Here is a 22,793-nt window from a genome sequence, read left to right as displayed (position 1 = left end):
TATCTTCGGGTAACAAAATAAGGAAAAATCTATAGTACAATAGATGGAAATAGGAGGATATTTCCAGCGTTACACGCCTATTATACGTAAATGTTTTATTCTTGTCTTCTTGCCAAACCATGGCTCAAATGGACTAATTCCTTCCACAGATGATTTTGCAGTTCGATTCAAAATGTACACTGTTGCTCCAACCAATTCTACCCATATGGCTGCTGGGAAGTTAGCTTCTTTATTTGAATACTTGAAAGTTCCTGCCATTTCAACTATAGTTCACATGTCCCGTTCACTTCCACCATTTTGTTGCGGTGTGTAGGATGCTCTCAACCTCCGAATAACGCCTTCTGTTTGCAGTATGTCCTTAACTTCCTTACTGTCGAATTCTCCACCATTGTCACTCAGCAGCTCTTTGACTGCATGACCCATGTAATGGGACGCGAAATTAAAGCGTCGCCCATCCACAAGGATCAGCTCAGTTTGCAGGTAAATATAACTTTAATTTAGTGTTTTGTTTATGTATTTGTAATATTTCGTTATGTTTGTAAAATATTTAAAGTTTTCTATTTTTGTTTTGTATGTTTCATGTTTGGAGAGAGAAGCACAACTCGCGGAACAGCATCATCACTGCTGAAACCAGAAAGAAAATTGCTGACCACTAGGCGTCACGGGTCAATGACCAGGTTGTTGTGTCGAACCTATCACTGCCGAAACCAGAAAGAAAATTGCTGGCCACTAGGCGTCGCGGGTCAATGACCAGGTTATTGTGTCGAACCTACAACATTCAAATAAATTAAAATTTGTAATTTTCCATTGCAATGACATCACAGAATGTTTAGTTCATGTTGTATTTTGTTCAGTTCTGTTTTGTCGAGTCTGATGTTCACATCTATATATAGCATATATGAAGACAATAAAACAGTGTATGTTCTAAAGCTTAAATACATGTTCGAGAATTATTTATGAAGAGTTATATTGAGGAAGAATTATTACTGAATTTTTCCAAGATATTAATTTTCAGAAGAGTTTGATTTCGATTTTTGAATCTTAAAGGTTTTACAGTCTGATTTTAATATGGGAAAAATAAGATAACTTGCAAGAACATAATATCCAAGAAGAAACAAATGACATCTAAATTTAAAAAGTTTGCGCAAACCAGTTGGACTGAGTGACGTAATTTTGCACAAACGACCCAACTGAAGGTGTTTTAATTGCAGTTTAGTTCAAGAATCTTTTATAGAGAACTGTAAAAGAATTTAAACAATTTTTTGAAGTGTTTTGTAAACGACGTAGGTGACGAAGTCTGTGCATGGTCATATTTCAAACAAAAATCATTGAGTCATCCGCGTCATTACACTACACACAGCATCTTTGAATGTTGAAAAACATGTTTCAATGCATCTCTATCTTCAGACTTTTGCCTTACAAGAAAGCAATACCGAAATTTTGTGTAGCTGTCTTTGAACACAACCATATACACTCCTGGAAATTGAAATAAGAACACCGTGAATTCATTGTCCCAGGAAGGGGAAACTTTATTGACACATTCCTGGGGTCAGATACATCACATGATCACACTGACAGAACCACAGGCACATAGACACAGGCAACAGAGCATGCACAATATCGGCACTAGTACAGTGTATATCCACCTTTCGCAGCAATGCAGGCTGCTATTCTCCCATGGAGACGATCGTAGAGATGCTGGATGTAGTCCTGTGGAACGGCTTGCCATGCCATTTCCACCTGGCGCCTCAGTTGGACCAGCGTTCGTGCTGGACGTGCAGACCGCATGAGACGACGCTTCATCCAGTCCCAAACATGCTCAATGGGGGACAGATCCGGAGATCTTGCTGGCCAGGGTAGTTGACTTACACCTTCTAGAGCACGTTGGGTGGCACGGGATACATGCGGACGTGCATTGTCCTGTTGGAACAGCAAGTTCCCTTGCCGGTCTAGGAATGGTAGAACGATGGGTTCGATGACGGTTTGGATGTGCCGTGCACTATTCAGTGTCCCCTCGACGATCACCAGTGGTGTACGGCCAGTGTAGGAGATCGCTCCCCACACCATGATGCCGGTTGTTGGCCCTGTGTGCCTCGGTCGTATGCAGTCCTGATTGTGGCGCTCACATGCACGGCGCCAAACACGCATACGACCATCATTGGCACCAAGGCAGAAGCGACTCTCATCGCTGAAGACGACACGTCTCCATTCGTCCCTCCATTCACGCCTGTCGCGACACCACTGGAGGCGGGCTGCACGATGTTGGGGCGTTAGCGGAAGACGGCCTAACGGTGTGCGGGACCGTAGCCCAGCTTCATGGAGACGGTTGCGAATGGTCCTTGCCGATACCCCAGGAGCAACAGTGTCCCTAATTTGCTGGGAAGTGGCGGTGCGGTCCCCTACGGCACTGCGTAGGATCCTACGGTCTTGGCGTGCATCCGTGCGTCGCTGCGGTCCGGTCCCAGGTCGACAGGCACGTGCACCTTCCGCCGACCACTGGCGACAACATCGATGTACTGTGGAGACCTCACGCCCCACGTGTTGAGCAATTCGGCGGTACGTCCACCCAGCCTCCCGCATGCCCACTATACGCCCTCGCTCAATGTCCGTCAACTGCACATACGGTTCATGTTCACGCTGTCGCGGCATGCTACCAGTGTTAAAGACTGCGATGGAGCTCCGTATGCCACGGCAAACTGGCTGACACTGACGGCGGCGGTGCACAAATGCTGCGCAGCTAGCGCCATTCGACGGCCAACACCGCGGTTCCTGGTGTGTCCGCTGTGCCGTGTGTGTGATCATTGCTTGTACAGCCCTCTCGCAGTGTCCGGAGCAAGTATGGTGGGTCTGACACACCGGTGTCAATGTGTTCTTTTTTCCATTTCCAGGAGTGTATCTCTTCTTCTGAAAAGATTCACTGAAAGGTCCACAGACATCAGTTGACATTAGTTCACCTGGGCAGGTTGACTTCTCTCTGTGACCAAATAAGCGATGTGCTTTGCCATAAATGCATGGTTAACAAAGTGACTTCTCCAAGGGAACATTTATGCCTAATTCCCTTTCTAACATTCCTCTGACATGGTGTTTATCCTGATGTCCCCACCTCTCATGATACCGCCGCAATAATGAAGTTTCTTCAATGGCATTTACTTCAGCAATTTCTTTGGGCAAATTTGGTTGAATGTCTGCCTTGTACAAGGTACCAAAGGGCTCAAGGGTTCCATGCAGCACTACGTCATGAATTTTAAACCTACACTCTCTTGTTGATGATTTAAATTCACTATTAGGATTCTGGTCCTGTGTAGCTAACACTGAAAACAAATTCCTAGATAATTGTGGAACATACCACACATCCAACAACATCACATCTTGCCCATCAGTCAGGGATGATAAGTGAATATTGCCTTTTCCCACTGTCATTAGAGGTTCTCTTCTGGCTGCATTTACACCACATGGAGTGTCAAATTTTAGAAAGTCTGTAAAATACTATGAACAGTTTGTTACATGCCTTGTAGCTCCATTATCAACCCACCATGATGCTGAATCTGCCTCAACTGTATAGGCCTCTTCACAGACAGACATTAGTAGAGCACTAGCAGCAGCACAACTTTCTTGACTTCCGTTTCGATTTTTATTTGGTCTTCCATCGGAAATCCTGTTTTTGCAGTCCTTTACCCAGTAGCCCTTGCGCTTACAATAATTGCAAATGTCACCTTTTCTTGGGTCATTCTTGATGAACTTGCCATTGCCATCTGGTTTTTGTTTACTTACATTCACCATTAATGTTTCCTTTAGTGTTTTGTCACTGTTTGGATTCTTCAAGAAATTCCTTTCAAACATACATAACTGCACTGTTAACTCATCAAATGTTCTTTTTTCGTCCTGTGTTAACAACATCCAACTTCATTGAAAAGTTTCAAATTCACTTGGCAGAATATGCAACATTTTGCACGCTAACATAAGGTCTGGTAAAACACGTTCGTTTTTAGCTTTGAGTCCACTGTTTAACTCATTCCACAAACTCTTCAATTTTGCTATGTGGGTAGAAACATCATCACCTGGTATCCAGCAGAAGGAGAAAAAGACTGCAGATTTTGAACAACTGATCCTTGGATGAAGCTTCAAACAGCTGCTTTAAGGCATACCACATATCACTAGCTGTTCCCTTGTCCATTACCTTTTGATATACTTCATCACTGATGGCATTGGTTATCATACACTTTGCATAACTGTTTGCCTTTCGATACAAATCGAACTGTTCCTTGTGTTTCTTTGCTTGTGCATCTGCTGCGCCGTCTTCCAGTGGCTTGGGCTTAACTAACCTCTTGTCAATAACATCCAATGCACCTTCATGGTAATCCAGCAAGTCTCTTATTTTTCGTTTCCAAATTGGCAAGTCTATTTGTCCATTAAGTGGTTTTATATTTTTTGACATATCCATTTCTGCTGAATCTTTGCTTCAAAATACAATATATGGCCGAAAGTTACTTACCGAAAACAAATCTTAAAACCTAAAACTCATCTGTCGACGTTTCTGACCTCAAATCTCAGATGGCTGTACTCCACTCAAAACTCAGTTGATGATGATTTAACCTCAAATTCTGACTACTGTATTTTGTACTGGGCGTAAAAACTCTCGTTTTTGGCGCTTAATTGCACTAACACAGTTCAGCAAAAGGTTTTACAACGGTTTTCACTCTCAAGCACACGTTATCGTATTTTGTTAACTTTTTGTCACTGTTTCGAGTCTTCAATTCACTTACGACACTTAAGCGAAATTGGATCCATAACCTGTTACTTTTACTTGCTTCAGGTTTAAAATAAACCTGTCCACTTCACTGAGCATTACATTTCTTTTACATTGTATAGCCACACAAAGACACACATCGTCAAAGACCTAGTTTCTAGTACATGTCTCTCCAAAGACTCTAGAGCAGAAGTGCTGCCAACTTTTGTCTGCCACTTAATTAAATACAAACACATATAACTTTAACTACATAAATACATGAACGGCCACCTTTCGTGGAAATTCCACTATAGGAACAGACCAAGTCATATGATGTTAACGCAATATATACCATTTTATTTTCCTTTTGCCAACGTTAAGTGATACATACAATGGTAGTCTATGGCTTGCAGTTCTATTTCTAGTTGCTGAACTTTATTCTTTATGTATTGAATATTTTGTTAAGATACTGTTAAACATTTTGTTCTACTTATCATGGTGGTTTCCTCCTCTTTATACCTGATGTTAAAAAAATCCTTCCGATGGGATGGTAGCAATATTTTTCACCTGCTTGCTACACTACACATTTAAATTGCAGTTGTTCCCTCTTCTTCTAATGGTGGTATTTCAGTGTCTTCTATTGCTGTTGTTGTGCAGACGGGCATTCAGTGACACCTCCCTCGTCCTCTTGATCAGATGGTAAAGAAGGATTTTGCAGGCCTATAATGGTCTTGGCTGTGTATGATGCTTTGCATGCCTTTTTTTACTGGCAGCAATGCAACATTTTCGCAGTTCTCATTTCTATGGTGAAACTTTCCAGAAAAGCTTTATTTCTCTGACTGAGTATTGATTTGCCCCTTTTATTCACGAGCATGCCATGTGCTGTGAAGTGTTTTCTTTCTAGATCGCATATGCTGATGAAAGAAGCATTGAGACTGGACAGGCAGATCTGTCTGTAAGTCATGTTGGCCTTTAGGAGCTCTTTGTTTGTAACAGAAGATTCCATACGATTGTGTCTGTGAGGTATGTCTATCACAATTACCTTTTGATTGCCTATTATACTCATTGTGTCTCTTAGAACTGCGAACTGTGAAATTTTGAGTTTGTTTCTGTACACATCATTTGCACTGCCTAGAATCACGAGACACTGATTTTGTAACACACTATTTTTTTTTCGAGTACTTCGAGATTTTCTGCAATATGGGATGTTGCCAGATGGTGCAGATGGCAGTTTTAGCAATGCAAGCAGGCGGGAACCACAGTGCAAACAGCAGCTGGTGAAAATATGCCATTGACACTGCGTATACGACCTTTGAGTGGAGTTCACTCTATGGAAACTTAAAGATATTTGTGCACGTAATAGTTTGCCACCAAGGAGATTTAGATTCTACTTCCTTGATCACTGAAAATCGCGTGTGTTTATACAACAAAATTTCGATTCAGTCCAGTTCTTTATACATATGTTAACACTACACATTGCATGGATATAGTCATTTTACGGCTTCTCACATTATTGCTTGTCCGCCAGATGTCGCTCTAAAGAAAGAACTAGCAGCTTAGTTCCTGCAAAGGCTATTGCAGTTCAGGACAATAACTTGTAGTGGAAGAAACTCTTTATGGTCATTGTCACTGTTCGTTTCTTGTCTTTAAAAAAAATTAAAAGTTCTAACAAAGTTTAGGTGGCGGAAAGAATGATGTAAGTGTTCAAGTCAGTGGCTCCTTAAACGACGACCGTTTTATTAATTCATTTCGCAAGTTACAGATTGAACATGAAGACTGGCGAAATTGTAAATGGACTCGCAAACATGTCAACGTCTATTGACACTCTTAACTCCTCACATTCTATTCCCACTGACGTTGCCTGTCCAATTAAGTCCTCAGTCGTGTTCCTGTCTCGGTATTTGTTGGTCGACTGGAAAGCGCAGGAGACAAGGAACTTGGTTTGTATGTATATTTGGTCACTCCCCGTGCCATATCCAATAGATTTCATTACTTTAATGATTTGTTTGCAGTTGATAGTTCGCAACGATCTTATTTTGTTGTTACCGCTAACCCGTTTGGCACAGAGTCAACTGTTCTTATTTTATATTCCATCAACTTCTAAGCGTGCTTGTGGCACAGGAATATTTCGTCTTTGGATATTTCGGCTGCTGGTGATGTAGCTATCTTCAGTGTGAGTCAATGGCTGAATTAAAACCACTTTCCAAAACGATATACTGATGGAATATTGTATGCAAACTGCTGATGCTTTTCTTTTTGTATGGCTGAAAGAAGTGGAAACAATGACGTTGCGGCACGTGAATCGCCAAACCATTGTAAATATAAAAATCAACTTATACTGTTATGCGATGAGAACCATTTAAGCACGAAGCAGTCACCCTTGTCAAAGAAAAAATGGGTACTATGAGGTACTCTTCAATAAAAGTCTACAACAAACAGTCGCGAAACCCCACAGGGCAAAAAAAAGCAACCTTCTGAGTCAAGTTAGTACACGCCACTGACGTCAGCCGCTATATCTTCACTTCAGCTGTCAAAAAGCTCCAAGCGGCTGGTGTGTAGTAACGGATCAATGGAGTCTTATACAAGGAAAACTTGCTATTTTTAATGGTGTTACTTCCCAGTTACTAAACGAGGAAATGACTCTTCCAATACGAAAAGGAAAATTTAATTAAAGTAATATCCCATCTAATGTTAATATCAACTTATAATACTGAAATCTTAATCCAGTGTAATATATACGGTTCATAGTAGCAGAGTCGTAACGTATCGTCGAAAAGTGATGTATGGAAGTTTAAAAGGAACTGACTGCGAGTATGCCAATGTTTTGGACACTTAATTCTGATGCTTTTCGCCGATTGTACTTCGTTTCACAAGTTTCTTTGCAGATTTCAGACTCATTTTAATACGTTCAAAACTAGGTACGTTTTCTACAGTCTTGGGGGTTATTTTTGATACATTTTATTGCTGTGCTGGATATAGCGGTGCAATTAAATCCGAAAAACAGCCACATTTGTGTCTTGAACATGCATCTACATGCACACAACACACAATCTTTTCGCAGAGCATTCATACAAGCCAGCCGCTTGGAAGCGCTGCAGTAGCAGTTGGAAAAAAAAGGAGCTGCGGTAGTTTTGCTACTTAATTAAGTGATTTAACCACTGGTTTTAACTATAGGAACCATGTCTACTGAAGGGAAAAAAACAATAAGTAAATAATGGAAAAGCTACTAGTAAAGTAGCAAGAGCTCACGTCAGTTTAACACGTGAGGCTGAGTTTCAAAATGTTACGTTTAGGAGTTTCTGAAGGGAGTATGTACCAATTACTGCTGTACACTGACACAATCCTGTGCTGCTCACATTTCGCGTACTGAAAGCAATGCATTCTGAACTCATTTGTCTCTCCAGCTGTTGCTGACAGTGGTACCACAATTTTAGCAGTAACTATGTTTGCGAGTTGACAGCGAATTTCGTTTGTGTTTTGTTTACAGCTACAAACTATGCTGTTTTGAGTGTGTAGACAGCTCAGCTGTTTGACGTGTTGGCATTTTATGGGTGGCTAAATTACAGTTTTAAATTTTTGTCATACTGACAGTCATTCGATTGACTCGAAAAGTTCATTAATTCTTTGTTGTTGCCCGTAAATACCTTTAATGTCGTGGTTCGGCGAAGGATTGTCAACGTTGAAAGGACAGCTACAGAATTTCACCAAGGAAGTTCTGTCTGATGGAGCTGAAGAAGCGAACGGTAAGAAACGTACCCAGCTGTGTTATCCCACAACATTTTATTTCAGCTCTTTAATGAAATCGGTGGTGCACCACCTACCTTAAGAAATATCTTATCAAGCAATCCTTGTTACGCTAATTTAATACTGCTGCTGTAACATTTAAGGTATCAGAGAGACGGACACGGTTACGTTGAGCTGTCATTGCTTTTGTGTGCATGAAGTGGAGACTATTCGAAAGATCAACTGCAAAAATTACGTACTATTTGTGTAGGCCCACCTTCAAGTCTTTTTAATATTGTATGAATCACAGTGATCTTGAAATTATCTTTTAATTGTAGCTTTGCAGTGATAGCTCGAAATATCCGCATCAACTTTAAAAATAGAAAGTAATAACTGTCAAAGTCTGTGAGAGACTATAAGTGAAAGAATTGAAGTCATCATAGGAAAAGCAGGAAGTGTTATCACTTATGTAGTTCTTTACAAGAGGTGAAGTATGATGTATGCAGGGAAGCAATTTTCTTTAAATAAATAGTATACACACAACTGTGTGTTAAATATAGAGCTCAAGGGTCGATTTTCAGTTTTGTTTTTAAGGGATTACATTTCTGTCCAAATGGTTCACTTGTTTCATCTCAAGCACACTTTCTTTGTTGTAGTCTTAGTAACATTCATCAAGGTTTGAAAAGTAACTCTACAGTACATGTTGTTCTTGTTACTACCAAAACATATTCTGTAACAGATACTGTAGTTCTACTGAGTGTATTGGATTTGAGTGTGTTCTGAGACCTGTGAGCTGAAGGCTCAGTTTCCTATCACCAAACAGAGGAAATAGATGAGATGCTGACTAAGTTTTTCAGGTGGACTAAGAGAGGACACGAAAATGTACTTGGAGCATGGTTGCATGTTTAGGCACCCTGAAGTCAGTATTTCAAACAGGCTGGAGGTAATGTAAGGGGCATAGTAACAAGACTATTGTCCAGAAGTCGCTTGTGGGTGTTCTTAATGTGTGCAGTGGTGAAGAGCAAAATTATGTTTTATATTATAAGTTTATTATAAGTTATCTGGGGCGAATTGCATTTAAACCATAAGCACAGTGTTTAGTATGGACCAGTCAAATAAGGCAGTGCAGTTGTTGAGGCACTGACCTAATATTTAGGACAATGGAGTTTGCTCTCTCCAACCATCCTAATTTATGTTTTCTGTGGTTTCCGTAAATCATTTCAGGCAAATGCTGGGATAATTTCCTGATCAAGGGCATAGCAGACTACCTGCCCTAACCTCATAAAAGCAAACTTAGACCTACGCCGTGTGGTCAGAAAGGGTCTGAAAAGCTTGTAAGAGTGTTGCAGTGGAGGCTGTGGTGGGAAGTAATTCTTAAGAAAAATATTTGATTCGTTGCACCATTTCTGAGTTATTTAGCAGTGAAGTTAGCCAATCAGGTTCGCACTTGCAAAAGCAAGCTGTTTGCCAGGCGTGTAATCACCAAGCATGTTCATTTGATTTCCTTAAACCGTGCAACCATAGCTTTTGCTTACCTTACGTAAATTTACCACTTCCAAAAAAGGCACGTTTTAACTGGTAATGAACATTTCAACAAGCAGTAACTCGCCGACCTACAGATGTCTGTGCATTACTCTATTTTAGTGCATGTAAGTGCTTGAGTGTGCAATGACTTAATTGGCTAACTTCAATGCTAAATAACTCAGAAATGGTGCAACATGTTGAATTTTATTCTTGACAACTATTTCTCAAGACAACTTCCCCTGCAACACCCTAACAAGTTTTTCCAACTGTTTCTGATCATGCTGTATATTTGTGTGTGTGTGTGTGTGTGTGTGTGTGTGTGTGTGTGTGTGTGTGTGTGTGTGTGTGTGTGTGTGTGTGTAATTTTAGCTATTTATTTTCATTGTATTGCGATGACAAATCCTATATCACTGTAAGATCATCCTTGGATGAGTAAATAAAAACAAATTGGTTCATTGTGTCATCAAAAAAGCAAAAATGATTCACTACTCACAAAAAAATTCAAAGTTACAAGAACAAATTAAGGCAAATATAATTTGTAGCATTTTTTAAGCACAGGATGAATAAACTTAATAAGATAAATGATGTTGAACTCTAACATGACAATACTTGCAAAATGGGTGGTGGTAGATTCAAATCATTGACAACTAAAATCAGTGAATTATTCCTACAAATTGCTGAAAATGCATCTGTAGGGAGGGAATAGGACCATCAAAAGTAGATCCATTGGATTAGTTTGGCATGCCTTGTGTACTCGACCACTAGATGTCAGTTTTGTGAATACAACGGTGACAGAGATTATAATAAGTCGTTAGGTCTGTAGAGAATTGTGAGAACAACCTATCTGAACATGCTGAAACACGTGTTCAGTGAAGAATTCATTCCTGCCCATATTTATTGAATTAAAAGAAGAATATTCAGAATGCGTTACAATTGGTATTGCCACACTGTTTTGCAGAAAGTTAGTGTCCATAATTATTATTTCGGCTGAGCAGTATGCAGCTAATCAGTGAATCGTGGATGTTAAAAGTCCTGGCAAAAAAAATTTTAACTATAAATCACAAATTTTTTGTTCCAGATTTCAATTTCTACCAAAGAAAAGTCCATCTTTGATCCAGCACTGATAAAAATAAAATCTCTGGTGGCAAGGCTGAAGACACTGTAGGAATTACTGATTAGTTCTTAGCTGTGCTGCACCACTCCTTCAGGAAAGACCGAAGCACTGTCCACAAATATTGTTGGAAAACGTCTGTGCTGATCAGAACATCTCTGTCGGTCATAATTGGTTTCAGAAACAGGTCCTGGTGATGACTGTGCTCTCGTATCAGGCTGAGGCTGAAGGTTGGGTGCTTCTGAAAAAATGTTTACTAGTTTGGCCCTGTCTTAAGACACTGTTATAGTCTTGCCGTGTAGTAACAGGTCGAGTGTTCTGTCTCCTCTTTTCAGTATTTGGTGTGGACCAAAATATGATGGCTGTAGTGCTGGTTGGACACTATCTGCCCATAAAATCACAGACTTCAACTTTGAAAGTCCATGTGTGGAGGCTGGTTGTGGGCGAGTATGAGCAGTGCAGTCACGTGAGTGTATACCAGAATCTGATAGGTTAGTGTTTGATGGCTGCATGGAAATCAGATACACACATTCGCCAGGCAGTTGCAGTTATTTGCAATAAAGCTGGTGAAACCGTGAGTTTGACCTTATGTCATATGAAGACCGAATAGAACAATGGGAAAAGCACTAGTTCAGTGAGTCATGCCGCATCTCAAAGCAGCCCTGAGTGTACGGTGCCATTACTTGATCATACCACTGCTATCTGGATGATAGCTTGTGGTCTGATGATGGTTGGTACAAAAGAATTTACCCAATTGGTGAAATAACTCTGATTCAACCTCCCAACCATGGCCTGCTGTCATATGAAGAGGACAGCGAAAGTGTATAACAATTCAAAATGAAAGCTATGACAAACATCTCTGCTGTAATGTCTGTGACTGGTATCACTTGTGGTGTGAAGTGGTCTGTCATTGTCAGTAAATAGCATTGCCCATCAGAGTGTGGCAGTGAATGGATCACATTTATGTGTATTTGAGCGAAGTGCGCATAGGTGGATGTACATGGTATGCTACTTGGCAGTGTTGGCTGGCAAGGCATGTATAGACCCACTCAAGGCAATTCTTTTTCAACACCAGAGCAGACAAAATGCTCTGCAATCAATCGGGTCAGTGCACTGACTCCAGGGTGTCTAAGGTTGTTCAAACTATTGAAGGCATGGCATCAAAATTCACCTGGAAAGAACAATTGAGTCCTTCTAGTGGAGATGTCACAGTACAGTTGAAGACAGGTTTGGGAATATCAATGAGTCACAGTTGTAAGCCAGTGGAGGCAACATCCGAATATTTTTTCAGTTCAACATTAGTTTTTTGCACCTTAGAAAGCTTTGCAAAATCTGAGATGCTGATGACAAGATCAAAACAGTGTGTGACAACATTATTTAGTCTGGATACATGGTGAATGTTGGTAGTAAATTGTGAAATAAATTCCAATTAATTGTACCGGCACAGTCATTGTTGTTTTGGCAGAATGTGTAAGAGGTGGTTTGTGGACTTTGAATATAATGAACTCTCTGGCTTCCAACTGAGGATTAAAGTACCAGAGTGCTTCATCCACCAACAACAGTTCATGTTCATAAGCACCCCAAATGCGCTGTGAGGAGTAGAGATTGTTGTTGTTGTGATCTTCAGTCCTGAGACTGGTTTGCTGCAGCTCTCCATGCTACTCTATCCTGTGCAAGCTTCTTTATCTCCCAGTACCTACTGCAGCCTACATCCTTCTGAATCTGCTTAATGTATTCATCTGTTGGTCTCCCTCTACAATTTTTACCCTCCACACTGCCATCGAGTACTAAATTGGTGATCCCTTGATGCCTCAGAACATGTCATACCAACTGATCCCTTCTTCCGGTCAAGTTGTGGCACAAACGCCTTTTCTCCCCAATTCTATTCAATACCTCCTCATTAGTTATGCGATCTACCCATCTAATCTTCAGCATTCTTGTCTAGCACCACATTTTGGAAGCTTCTATTCTCTTCTTGTCTAAACTATTTATCGTCCATGTTTCACTTCCATACATGGCTACACTCCATACAAATACTTTCAGAAACGACTTCCTGACACTTAAATCAATACTTGATGTTAACAAATTTCTCTTCTTCAGAAACGATTTCCTTGCCATTGCCAGTCTACATTTTATATCCTCTCTACTTCAACCATCATCAGTTATTTTGCTCCCCAAATAGCAAAACTCCTTTACTACTTTAAGTGTCTCATTTCCTAATCTAATCCCTTCAGCATCACCCGACTTAATTCGACTATATTCCATTATCCTCGTTTTGCTTTTGTTGATGTTCATCTTATACCCTCCTCTCAAGACCTTGTCCATTCCGTTCAACTGCTCTTCCAAGGAGAGAGGAGAGATTATGTGAAAAATATATGAGTAGCAGCTATGCACTATGAACTTGTTCTTGCAACTCAGATCCAGTTGTGAGCTGATTGGCATTCACCACCAGAGGAAGTACTGCATCATGCACAGGATGAGCAACCAGTGCTGCATCAGCAAGGCTCTACTTCTCAACAGCAAAAGCCGTGTCCATTTCTTGTGCTCTCTGTACAGGAATACTGCCCTTTGTATTGGGACCTACAAGTGCAGTAGTCCATGTCTTCTGCAATGTCATCATGAGGTAGATGTCAACAACAACAAAAAATCAACTTTCCAAGGGAACAGCATAGCTCTTTGATTGTGTCTGCCTGGCAGACTTGAGTGATAGCTCCCACAATTTCAGATCAGGTTTACTATCCTGCTGAAGAAGCAGGATGTCCCAGGAATGTGACCTGCCAAAAACACACTTAGCTGGCCCGGTTGATGACCGCACCAAAATGCTCACAGCATCGGCTGAGTGCTGGTGATGTTGTTTTCGGCAGCTGAGAAGAAAAGATTGTCATGTAAGTAGGAGAAAATAGAGATAAGGCCTCGGAGAATGGAGTCCATGGACTGTTGTTTTGATTGTGCAGTATTGTGTAAGCCAAAAATCAGAAAGAAACTCTTAGAAAGGCCAAATGATGTGACAGCGACTGTTTTTGGAATACTTTCCTCTGCCACTGGGATCTGAATAACACAACCTGGAATGCTAAACACAGTGGCTCCACTGGGCACATCATTATGTTCTCTGAAAAGTGTCTCTTGATGTTGTTCATGTATAGTCCAAACATGTCATGTGATACTGGTCATCTTTTTGGAACTAAGTGGAAGGCCGATGACCAAGCAGTGCTGGAGGACCAAATGATATCTTCACATAACATTTTGTTGAATGCTATTGCTATAGCTAAGCAGTTCTATGGAAGGCATCAGGGATTGCATGAGACAGCAGACCAGATGTTTAAATTTATTGCAAAACGCTGTGATGTACCTCTCATGATGTGACAAGTTGCTACTGATCATTGGATATTGGTCTGGTAGTTCCATACACTTACCAAAATATTGAAGAAGTGTGACATGTGAACAGTAGCTTTATGACAAAATCTTGTGACAGTAGCCTGGTGGATCTGCTCTCAAGACAGGGTGAGTGGTAGATGGTAACATGTTCACACTGCTCAAGGTGGAAGGTCAGTGGACGGACTGGCCGTCGGGCCTCACCTATACACCCTGTATGTCGGCAGGTGGCCACTCCTTCGCCAAGTTCAGAGCAGGCACACAAGAGGAGGGATTTGCTAATAATTGGAAGCTTCAGTGTTAGGCATATTAAGGAGCCTCTTAGGGAAATAGTGTTGAGGGTTGGAAAGAAAGCTAGTGTATGCTCAGTATATCTGCTGGGGAGACTTGTCCCAGATTTGGAGGAGGCCTTGCCTGCAGCTATCAAGTGTGCAGGGTGCAGCCATCTGCAAATTGTGGCTCATGTCTGCACCAATGACACATGCTGCTTGAGTTCTGAGGCCATCCTCAGTTCATATGAGTGGCTGGCAGAAGTGGTGAAGGCTGCTGGCCTTGCACATGGGGTGCGAGCAGTGGTTGCAATTTTCAGCATTATTCCCAGAGCTAATCAGGGTCCTTTGGTTTGTAGCTGAGTGGAGTTACTGTGTGGAGAATTTTAGGACTTCTCTACCACAAAGGAGCAGCTGTTCAGGTAGCAGAATACTTGTGGGAGTGCACATGAGGGGTGGAGGGGGGGGGGCAGACGGTAGTTTATGAGGTACTCTGATGAACACTCAGCAGTCTACATGCAGATAGTGAAATCAGACCGTTTAGAGGAAAGGTATTTCGACTGTCAAAATGTAATCAGTAAATTGTTGAAGTATTCATAACAAAACTCCTGAATTTACTACCTTTATGGATATTTGTTGTACTCAGATTATTCTCAGGACAAAGAGCTGTCTGAAACCTGTAGTAGAAAGCTCTGAAATATTTAGTGAGTCATGGGACATAGTGTTGCAGAAGAATCTGAGTAGCACCGCGGTGTAGTGGTTATGATACTAAACTGTTGCATGGAAGGACGTGAGTTCAAAACTCACCTGGACTGTACAAATTTAATTTCTATATTTGGTTCAAGTACATTCTAGAAATATCCTCAAATGTCAAGAAGCATTGTACTGGAATGTTCTGTAGCTGTCTATATACTGTATGTTTTCTGGCCAGAGGCAGTTCACTCCACGCTCTTGTATGTGCAAGTGCTGAATAAACCTTTGTTAAGTGAAGTTAATGTTCATCATTCATCTAATTACATGTCTTCCTATGTGACATTTTTCTGGTGGAGACACTGGGTATCGGAACTTGTGATAGCACACATTATCGACGACACAGTGACTCCCATGAGGACACAAATAAAATTGATGAACTACTCATTTATATTGATGAAATGAATTCATCTAACCAAATTGACATAATCTGCCTCTCTGAACATCAAGTGACCACTGGCATAGATATGTTAGACATTTCAGGATTTAAGCTAGCTTCTTACTTCTGCAGAGTAGATATGGATGGAGGAGGAGTTGCCACATTTATTAAAAACTGCCATAAATTCAAGAACATTGACATTAATAAATTCTGTTGAGACCAGCATCTAGAAGCATGTGCAACAGAAGTAGAGTTCCATAACAGATCGTATATAATAGTAACTATTTACCGAGCACGTGCAGGAAATTATAATCTATTCATAAATCATCTAGAAGCTCTTTTGGGTTATTTAACAGGAAGAAACAAAGAAATTTTGATTGCTGGTGACTTTAATACAGATTTTCTAATGCAATCTTCCAGTAAACATTTACTGCAGTTAGTAATGTTGTCTTTCAATCTAACTGACACTGTAAACTTTCCGACTAGGATCACTAAACCCTCAAGGACAGCAATTGATAACATTTTTATAGACAAATCAAAGGAACAAAATCACATCATAAAACCAGTAATAAATGGACTATCAGATCATGACATGCAGCTCCTTGTTTTAGATGTAAATTCTGAGCAGATTATCAAGAATGCTAAGTCTGAGTACAGGAGAGTAGTCAGTCAGCCAAAAATTGAGTGTTTTAGAAAACTGCTGAAAGATCTGAACTGGAAAGATGTTTATATTGCCCATGACATAAATGGAAAATATAATACATTCATGAACAATGTCAGTGCCATGTTTGAAAACTGTTTTCCTCTAAAAGTTACTCAAATTAAACAGAAGTCTATAATAAAACTATGGATTACACAAGGAATAAAGATTTCTTGTAAGACAAAAAGGAAAATGTATCTGTCGACCAAGAATAGCTCCAATACTGATGATTTAGCTAAATACAAGGAATACTGTAAAATATTTAAAAAAGTAATTCAGATATCTAAACAAATGCACTACGAGAAGAAGATAGCAACGTCAGGGAACAAAATAAAAACAATATGGGATATAGTGAAAGAGGAGACTGGTAGAATCAGAAAGGAACAGGAGCAAATAGCATTAAGGGTAGATGACACATTAGTAACCGATGGGCATAGTGTGGCAAATCTATTTAACAAGTACTTTATATCCGTTACTGATAGAGTGGCATTGTCAGGATCAGTAAATAATGCCCTTGAATATCTGAAACTAGCCTTTACAAATAGCTTCAGCTACATGAATATGTCACTCACTTCACCAAAAGAAATAACTTCCATAATAAAATCTTTGAAAACAAAGCATTCTAGTGGTTACGATGAAATATCAACATAGTTAATTAAGGCATGTTCTTGTGAGTTTAGTACAATTCTAAGTTACTTGTGTAACCAATCAATTATAACTGGGACATTTCCTGACTGGCTAAAATATGCAGATGTTAAGCCTCTATTCAAGAAAGGGGATAAAGAGATACCATCAAACTACAGACCGATTTCACTTTTGCCAGCATTCTCAAAAATTTTAGAAAAAGTAATGTACAGGCAGCTTCTCAACCATCTGACCACAAATAACATATTATCAAGAACACAGTTTGGATTTCTGAAGGGTTCTGATATCGAGAAGGCTATTTACACCTACAGTGAAAATGTACTTAATTCATTAAATAACAAATTACAAGCAGCAGGTATTTTCTCTGATTCGTCAAAGGAATTTGATTGTGTGAACCACAACATCCTTTTAAATAAATTAGAATTCTATGGTGTCACGGGCAGTGCTGCAAAATGGTTCAAGTCATACCTAACTAACAGGAAACAAAGGGTGTCAGTATAAGGGACTAGTGAATTAAGTTATCAGTCATCATCAGAATGGGAAGAAATTACATGTGGTGTCCCACAAGGATCCATCTTAGGGCCATCGCTTTTTCTTGTGTACATTAATGATCTCTCATCAGTTACACTGCCAGAAGCAGAGTTCGTTTTGTTTACAGATGACAGAAGTATTGCAATAAATAATATGTCGAGTGTAGCTCTAGAAAGATCTGCTAATGATATTTTCATGGATATTAATAAATGGTTTAAAGCCAACTCATTAACATTAAACTTTGAAAAGACTCACTACATGCAATTCAGAACCTGTAAGAGGTTTCCACCCAGCATATGCATAAAGTATGAAGAAGAGCAGATAAAAGAGGTTGACAGTCTCAAATTCCTGGGATTACAACTTGATAATAAATTCTGTTGGGAGGAGCACACCACAGAATTGCAGAAACGCCTTAACAAACCTGTATTTACAATTCGAGTGTTAGCAGACATAGGTGACATAAAAATGAAAAAGCTTGCATACTTTGCCTTCTTCCATTCCATAATGTCATATGGTATAATATTTTGGGGTAACTCTTCAAGTCAAACAAAAGTTTTCAGAGTCCAAAAGCGTGTAATACGTATTATTTGTGGAGTAAATTCACGGACATCATGTAGAAACCTCTTCAAAGAACTGGGTATACTAACCACTACCTGTCAGTATATTTACTCCTTAATGAAATTTGTCCTAAATAATATATCTCTTTTTCCAACAAACAGCTCAGTTCATACATACAATACCAGGAACAAAAATGATCTGAACAAAGACTTAAAAGCACTTACTTTAGTTCAAAAAGGGGTCCACTACTCAGGAACACTCATCTTCAATAATTTGCCAGCAAACATAAAAAATTTAGTTACAAATAAAGATCAATTTAAAAGGAGCCTGAAAGACTTACTAGTGGCCAACTCCTTCTTCTCCATTTTACGAATTTTTTAATAGAAACAAATGATGTATTGTATATATTCATACTATTAGTATTGTTATTTCAGCTAAAAAAAAAAAAAAGTTGACATGTTCCACATCCACGAGGATCTCCTCAGCATGGATCTATGGAACGAAAAGCTAATCTAATCTAATCACAACAGAGCCCGCCGTTTACATGGTGAGAAACCCGAGTTCGAGCCATATTCAACAGATTGCAGTCTATTGGAGACGAAAGAAGAAGACGAAGTTATGATGACAGCAACTGTGTGCCACCACATGAGAGATATTTCTGGGTTCTCTGGTGACGATGGCCAAGATCCAAACAAGTGGCTGAAGGTATATTTAACAAATGGGATGACACCGTGTGTTTGGCTAACATATTTTTCTACTTGGAGGGCACTGTCAAGCAATGGTATGAGAACAACAAGGAGTAGTTCACAAACTGGGAAGTATTCCAGGCGGAACTGCACAAGTATTTCGGTGACACACAACGACAGAAGTGCAAAGCTGAAGATAAAGTAAAGTGCAGGGTACAGTGTCCAGGAGAAACTACAGCATCCTGCATTCAAGACATCTTGGAGCTGTGTAAAATAGTGGATCCTAGAATGGAGGAGGAAGATAAGGTCTCACATCTCATGAAGGGTGTTGCTGAGGACATGTATCAAGCCCTACTCCTGAAGGAGGTTTCGATAGTAGACAACTTCATAAAATGGTGCCAGTATATCAAGACAATGCATCAAAAAAGAATTACATGCAAGAAGTTTGAATGGCTTCCAAATGTCGTATCGATGTCTGTGATGGAGGAAGCAACTGATTTCACAAGTGTTCTTCGTCAGATAGTGAGAGAGGAAGTTCAGAAGGCTCTTGGATTGCACGGCGAGCAAAAAACCGAGACGCTTCAAGAGGTCATAAGGAAGACATTGAAACCAATCTCATGCCCTTCATTTCCCTTTAAAATGGTGAAAAGTCAAGACCCAGGTGGAGCTACGTTCCTACAATGCCACATGAGGAACTGACGTCTGGAGGACCCAGTATGACCAACCAGTATGTTTACACTGTGGATGACTGGGACATGTGGTGCGCTATTGTCGAGAAAGGTGGCAGATATTTGATGATGCCCACGCCAGAAGACAGCAGACCGATCTTAGCCAACGCCAACTCCGGGATGATGAAGATGAACAAGAAGGTGTGGGTGCAGGACGACATAGGTCACCATCGCCTCAAGCTAGCCGCTGGAGATTACGCTCCCCAACATGCCGATCAAGGTCTCCATCGCCCTTTAGAAGCTCAAGCCAATCAACTAGCCACCGCAAACTGGAGAACTAAAGGGTGCGACCGTCCTTGGAGGTGAGGCTGCCGAAGAGAAAAATCCTCCGCTGTCGATCACTACAAAAATGATAGGAAACTACATCAATATCCTCATGGATGGCCGACCACCCCAAGCTCTTGTGGACTCTCGAGCATCATATTCAGTCATTTTGGAAAAGTACCTTCGCCAGTTGCTGAAAACCGTATTTGTCGACAGCAAAACATCTCTGCTGAAGGTGGCTAATGGGAAATCTGTAAACCATACAGGAAGATGTACCATTCATGTGGGAATAAGTGGCCATACACAGCCCGTAGAATTCATTATCTTACAAGAGTGTAGTCATGACGTCATTCTCGGACGGGACTTTTTGAAAGATTCTCGGGCAATTACAGATTGTGGTCGGTCGAAGATTATGCTAGACGAGATGAGATACTGTGGACAGGAAGATGTGCATCTGAGTGCGTGAAGACTATGTGTGCTGGATGAAGTGATCATTCCTGCAGTCAGTGCTAGAAAGGTAACTGTCAAGTCTCATGCCATGCATCAACCCATGGATCTTGTATTGGAATGTAAGAGAAGCATACCACTGAAGAATAACTTGGTCATCCCAGCCTCTGTCATTTTGTTTAAGAACGGATTCGGTGCATTGTGTATAGTTAGCTGTCACCGAGAACCACAGATCCTTCCAAGATGCATGTGCATGGCAAATGCTGAGCCATTAATTGAAGAACAGCTGAGCATCATAGAAACTTCCCATGTCGAGTCTGTGGGCAAAATTAGCGCTACTACTACGAGACGAGATCTTCTATCTCACTATCACCAGATCTCACTAAGGAACAACAGAAGAAGCTACTTGCCATTCTTCAAGAGTTCTCTGAATGCTTCAGTCCACAGGTGAAGAGCAAATTGGACAAATCGACGATGAAGCATCGGATTAGCACTGGAGTCCATCAACCAATAAGCCAGAGAGCATACCATGTGTCAGCAACGGAACGTCAAATAATTCACAATGAGGTAGAGAAAATGATGAAGAATGACATCATTCAGCCTACACAGAGCCCATGGTTGTCACCAGTGGTCCTTGTCAGGAAGACGGATGGCAGTTGGTGCTTTTGTGTTGTGCTCAAACTGACGATGCACTAGATTGTCTAAAGGGGGCTAAGTTTTTCTAAACCATGGACATGTACTCGGGATCGAAGTAGATGAGGCTGATCGTGAGAGAACTGGATTCATCACCCCCTGAGGACCTGTATGAGTTTAAGGTAATGCCATTTGGTTTGTGTAATGCACCAGCAACTTTTGAACGGATGATGGATAATCTTCTAAGTCACTTGAAATGGACGATGTGTCTTTGTTATTTAGATGACATTATAGAGTCCTTAGAGACATTTGATGAACATATAAAAAGACTGAGGCCCATTCTTAAGTGTCTCCAACAAGGCGAACTGAAACTTAATCCAAGAAAATGTCTCTTTGGAGCAAAAGAAATCAAAATACTTGGACACCTTGTGTCCAACGAATATATGTGGCCAGACCCACAAAAAGTGAGATATATAATGGAATTTCCTATTCCTAAAAGTATTAGAGATGTGAGAAGCTTCCTCAGATTATGTTCTTATTACCGTCATTTTATCAAAGACTTTTGTATCAAATCCAGGCCACTCCAAGAGTTGTTAAAAGCTGATGCTAAATTTATCTGGGGTGCTGCTCAACAAGATTCGTTTGATGTGCTGCGTAAAGCTCTGACAACTGACCCTGTACTTGGTCTGTATGATGAGAGAGCACCTACAGAACTACACACAGATGCCAGCGGGTATGGGATCGGTGCTGTTGTGGTGCAAATTTTGGATGGAAAAGAGGAGTTCATAACCTATGCTTCTAGGACACTTACAAAAGCTGAGAGAAACTACTCAACTACAGAAAGAGAATGTCTTGCTGTGATCAGGGCCATGTGCAAATTTCGAAGTATCGCTATGGAAGGCCATTCACTTTTGTTATAGACTATCATTCACATTGTTGGTTGACAGGTCTTAAGGATCCAACAGCACGACTCGCCAGTGGGCACTACTTCTTGAAAAGTGTGACATTACCATAATGTACATAAGTGGAAGAAAACACCAAGATGCCGACTGTCTCTCAAGAAACCCTGTGGAAGACCATCAAGACTTTGGTGAAGATAGTGACTGTTTCGCTGCACTCCAGGATCTCTCTGCTGAGCAGAAGAAGGATGCCAAGATATCACACAAATTATGCTTGCCTTAAATAGGTCATAGGATGTGAAAGGCCAATTTAAGGTAGTTAATGGACTACTTTGCAAGAAAAACTTTGATCCATTTGGAAAAAGTGACTACTAGTGATTCCTAAATACATGCACTTAAATGTTCTACAGAAATTCCATGACACACCTGAGGCTGGACATTTAGGATTTATTTAGACATATGCTAGAATCTGCAAGAGATTTTCTGTCCAGGTGTATTTAGGAGTGTTTGTCACTATGTGTCAGAGGAGAAAGGCAGTTCTTCAGAAACCACCTGGCCTACTCATACCAATTTCCAGCGTTTTGGGCTTGACCTCCTCGGACCATTTCCAACATCTGCTAGTGGCAATAGTTGGATTATTGTTTGCACTGATTATCTGACACACTAAGCCATTACAAAAGCCGTGAAAACAGCTGAAGCATCTGAGGTAGCCAAAATCATCGTGGAAGGCATTGTATTAAAACACGGTGCCCCAAGGTTGTTAATTACGGATCGAGGGCAAGTTTTTCAGTCAAATCTGGTGACAGAGATACACCGTTGGTGCAACATTACTCATCACATGACAACTG

The 22,793-nt window shown here is 40.5% G+C and overlaps 1 protein-coding gene across 3 annotated transcripts in view; it reads left to right on the top strand.

Moving 5' to 3' along the window:
* Window positions 1–8,218: 8,218 nt before the first annotated feature.
* The window catches only part of LOC126162040 (thyroid receptor-interacting protein 11-like), a 442,937-nt gene continuing 428,362 nt past the window's right edge, over window positions 8,219–22,793 (top strand). For all 3 annotated transcript variants that reach the window (XM_049918272.1, XM_049918270.1, XM_049918271.1), the window contains exon 1: window positions 8,219–8,469. In XM_049918272.1, the coding sequence (XP_049774229.1) occupies window positions 8,376–8,469 (94 nt within the window). In that variant the 5' untranslated portion in view covers window positions 8,219–8,375. The remainder of the gene's footprint in view (window positions 8,470–22,793) is intronic.

This window comes from Schistocerca cancellata, chromosome 2, assembly GCF_023864275.1.
Source record: "Schistocerca cancellata isolate TAMUIC-IGC-003103 chromosome 2, iqSchCanc2.1, whole genome shotgun sequence".
Taxonomy (NCBI): domain Eukaryota; kingdom Metazoa; phylum Arthropoda; class Insecta; order Orthoptera; family Acrididae; genus Schistocerca; species Schistocerca cancellata.
Note: the sequence above shows the minus strand (reverse complement) of the source record. Positions and strands in the feature narration are given on the sequence as shown.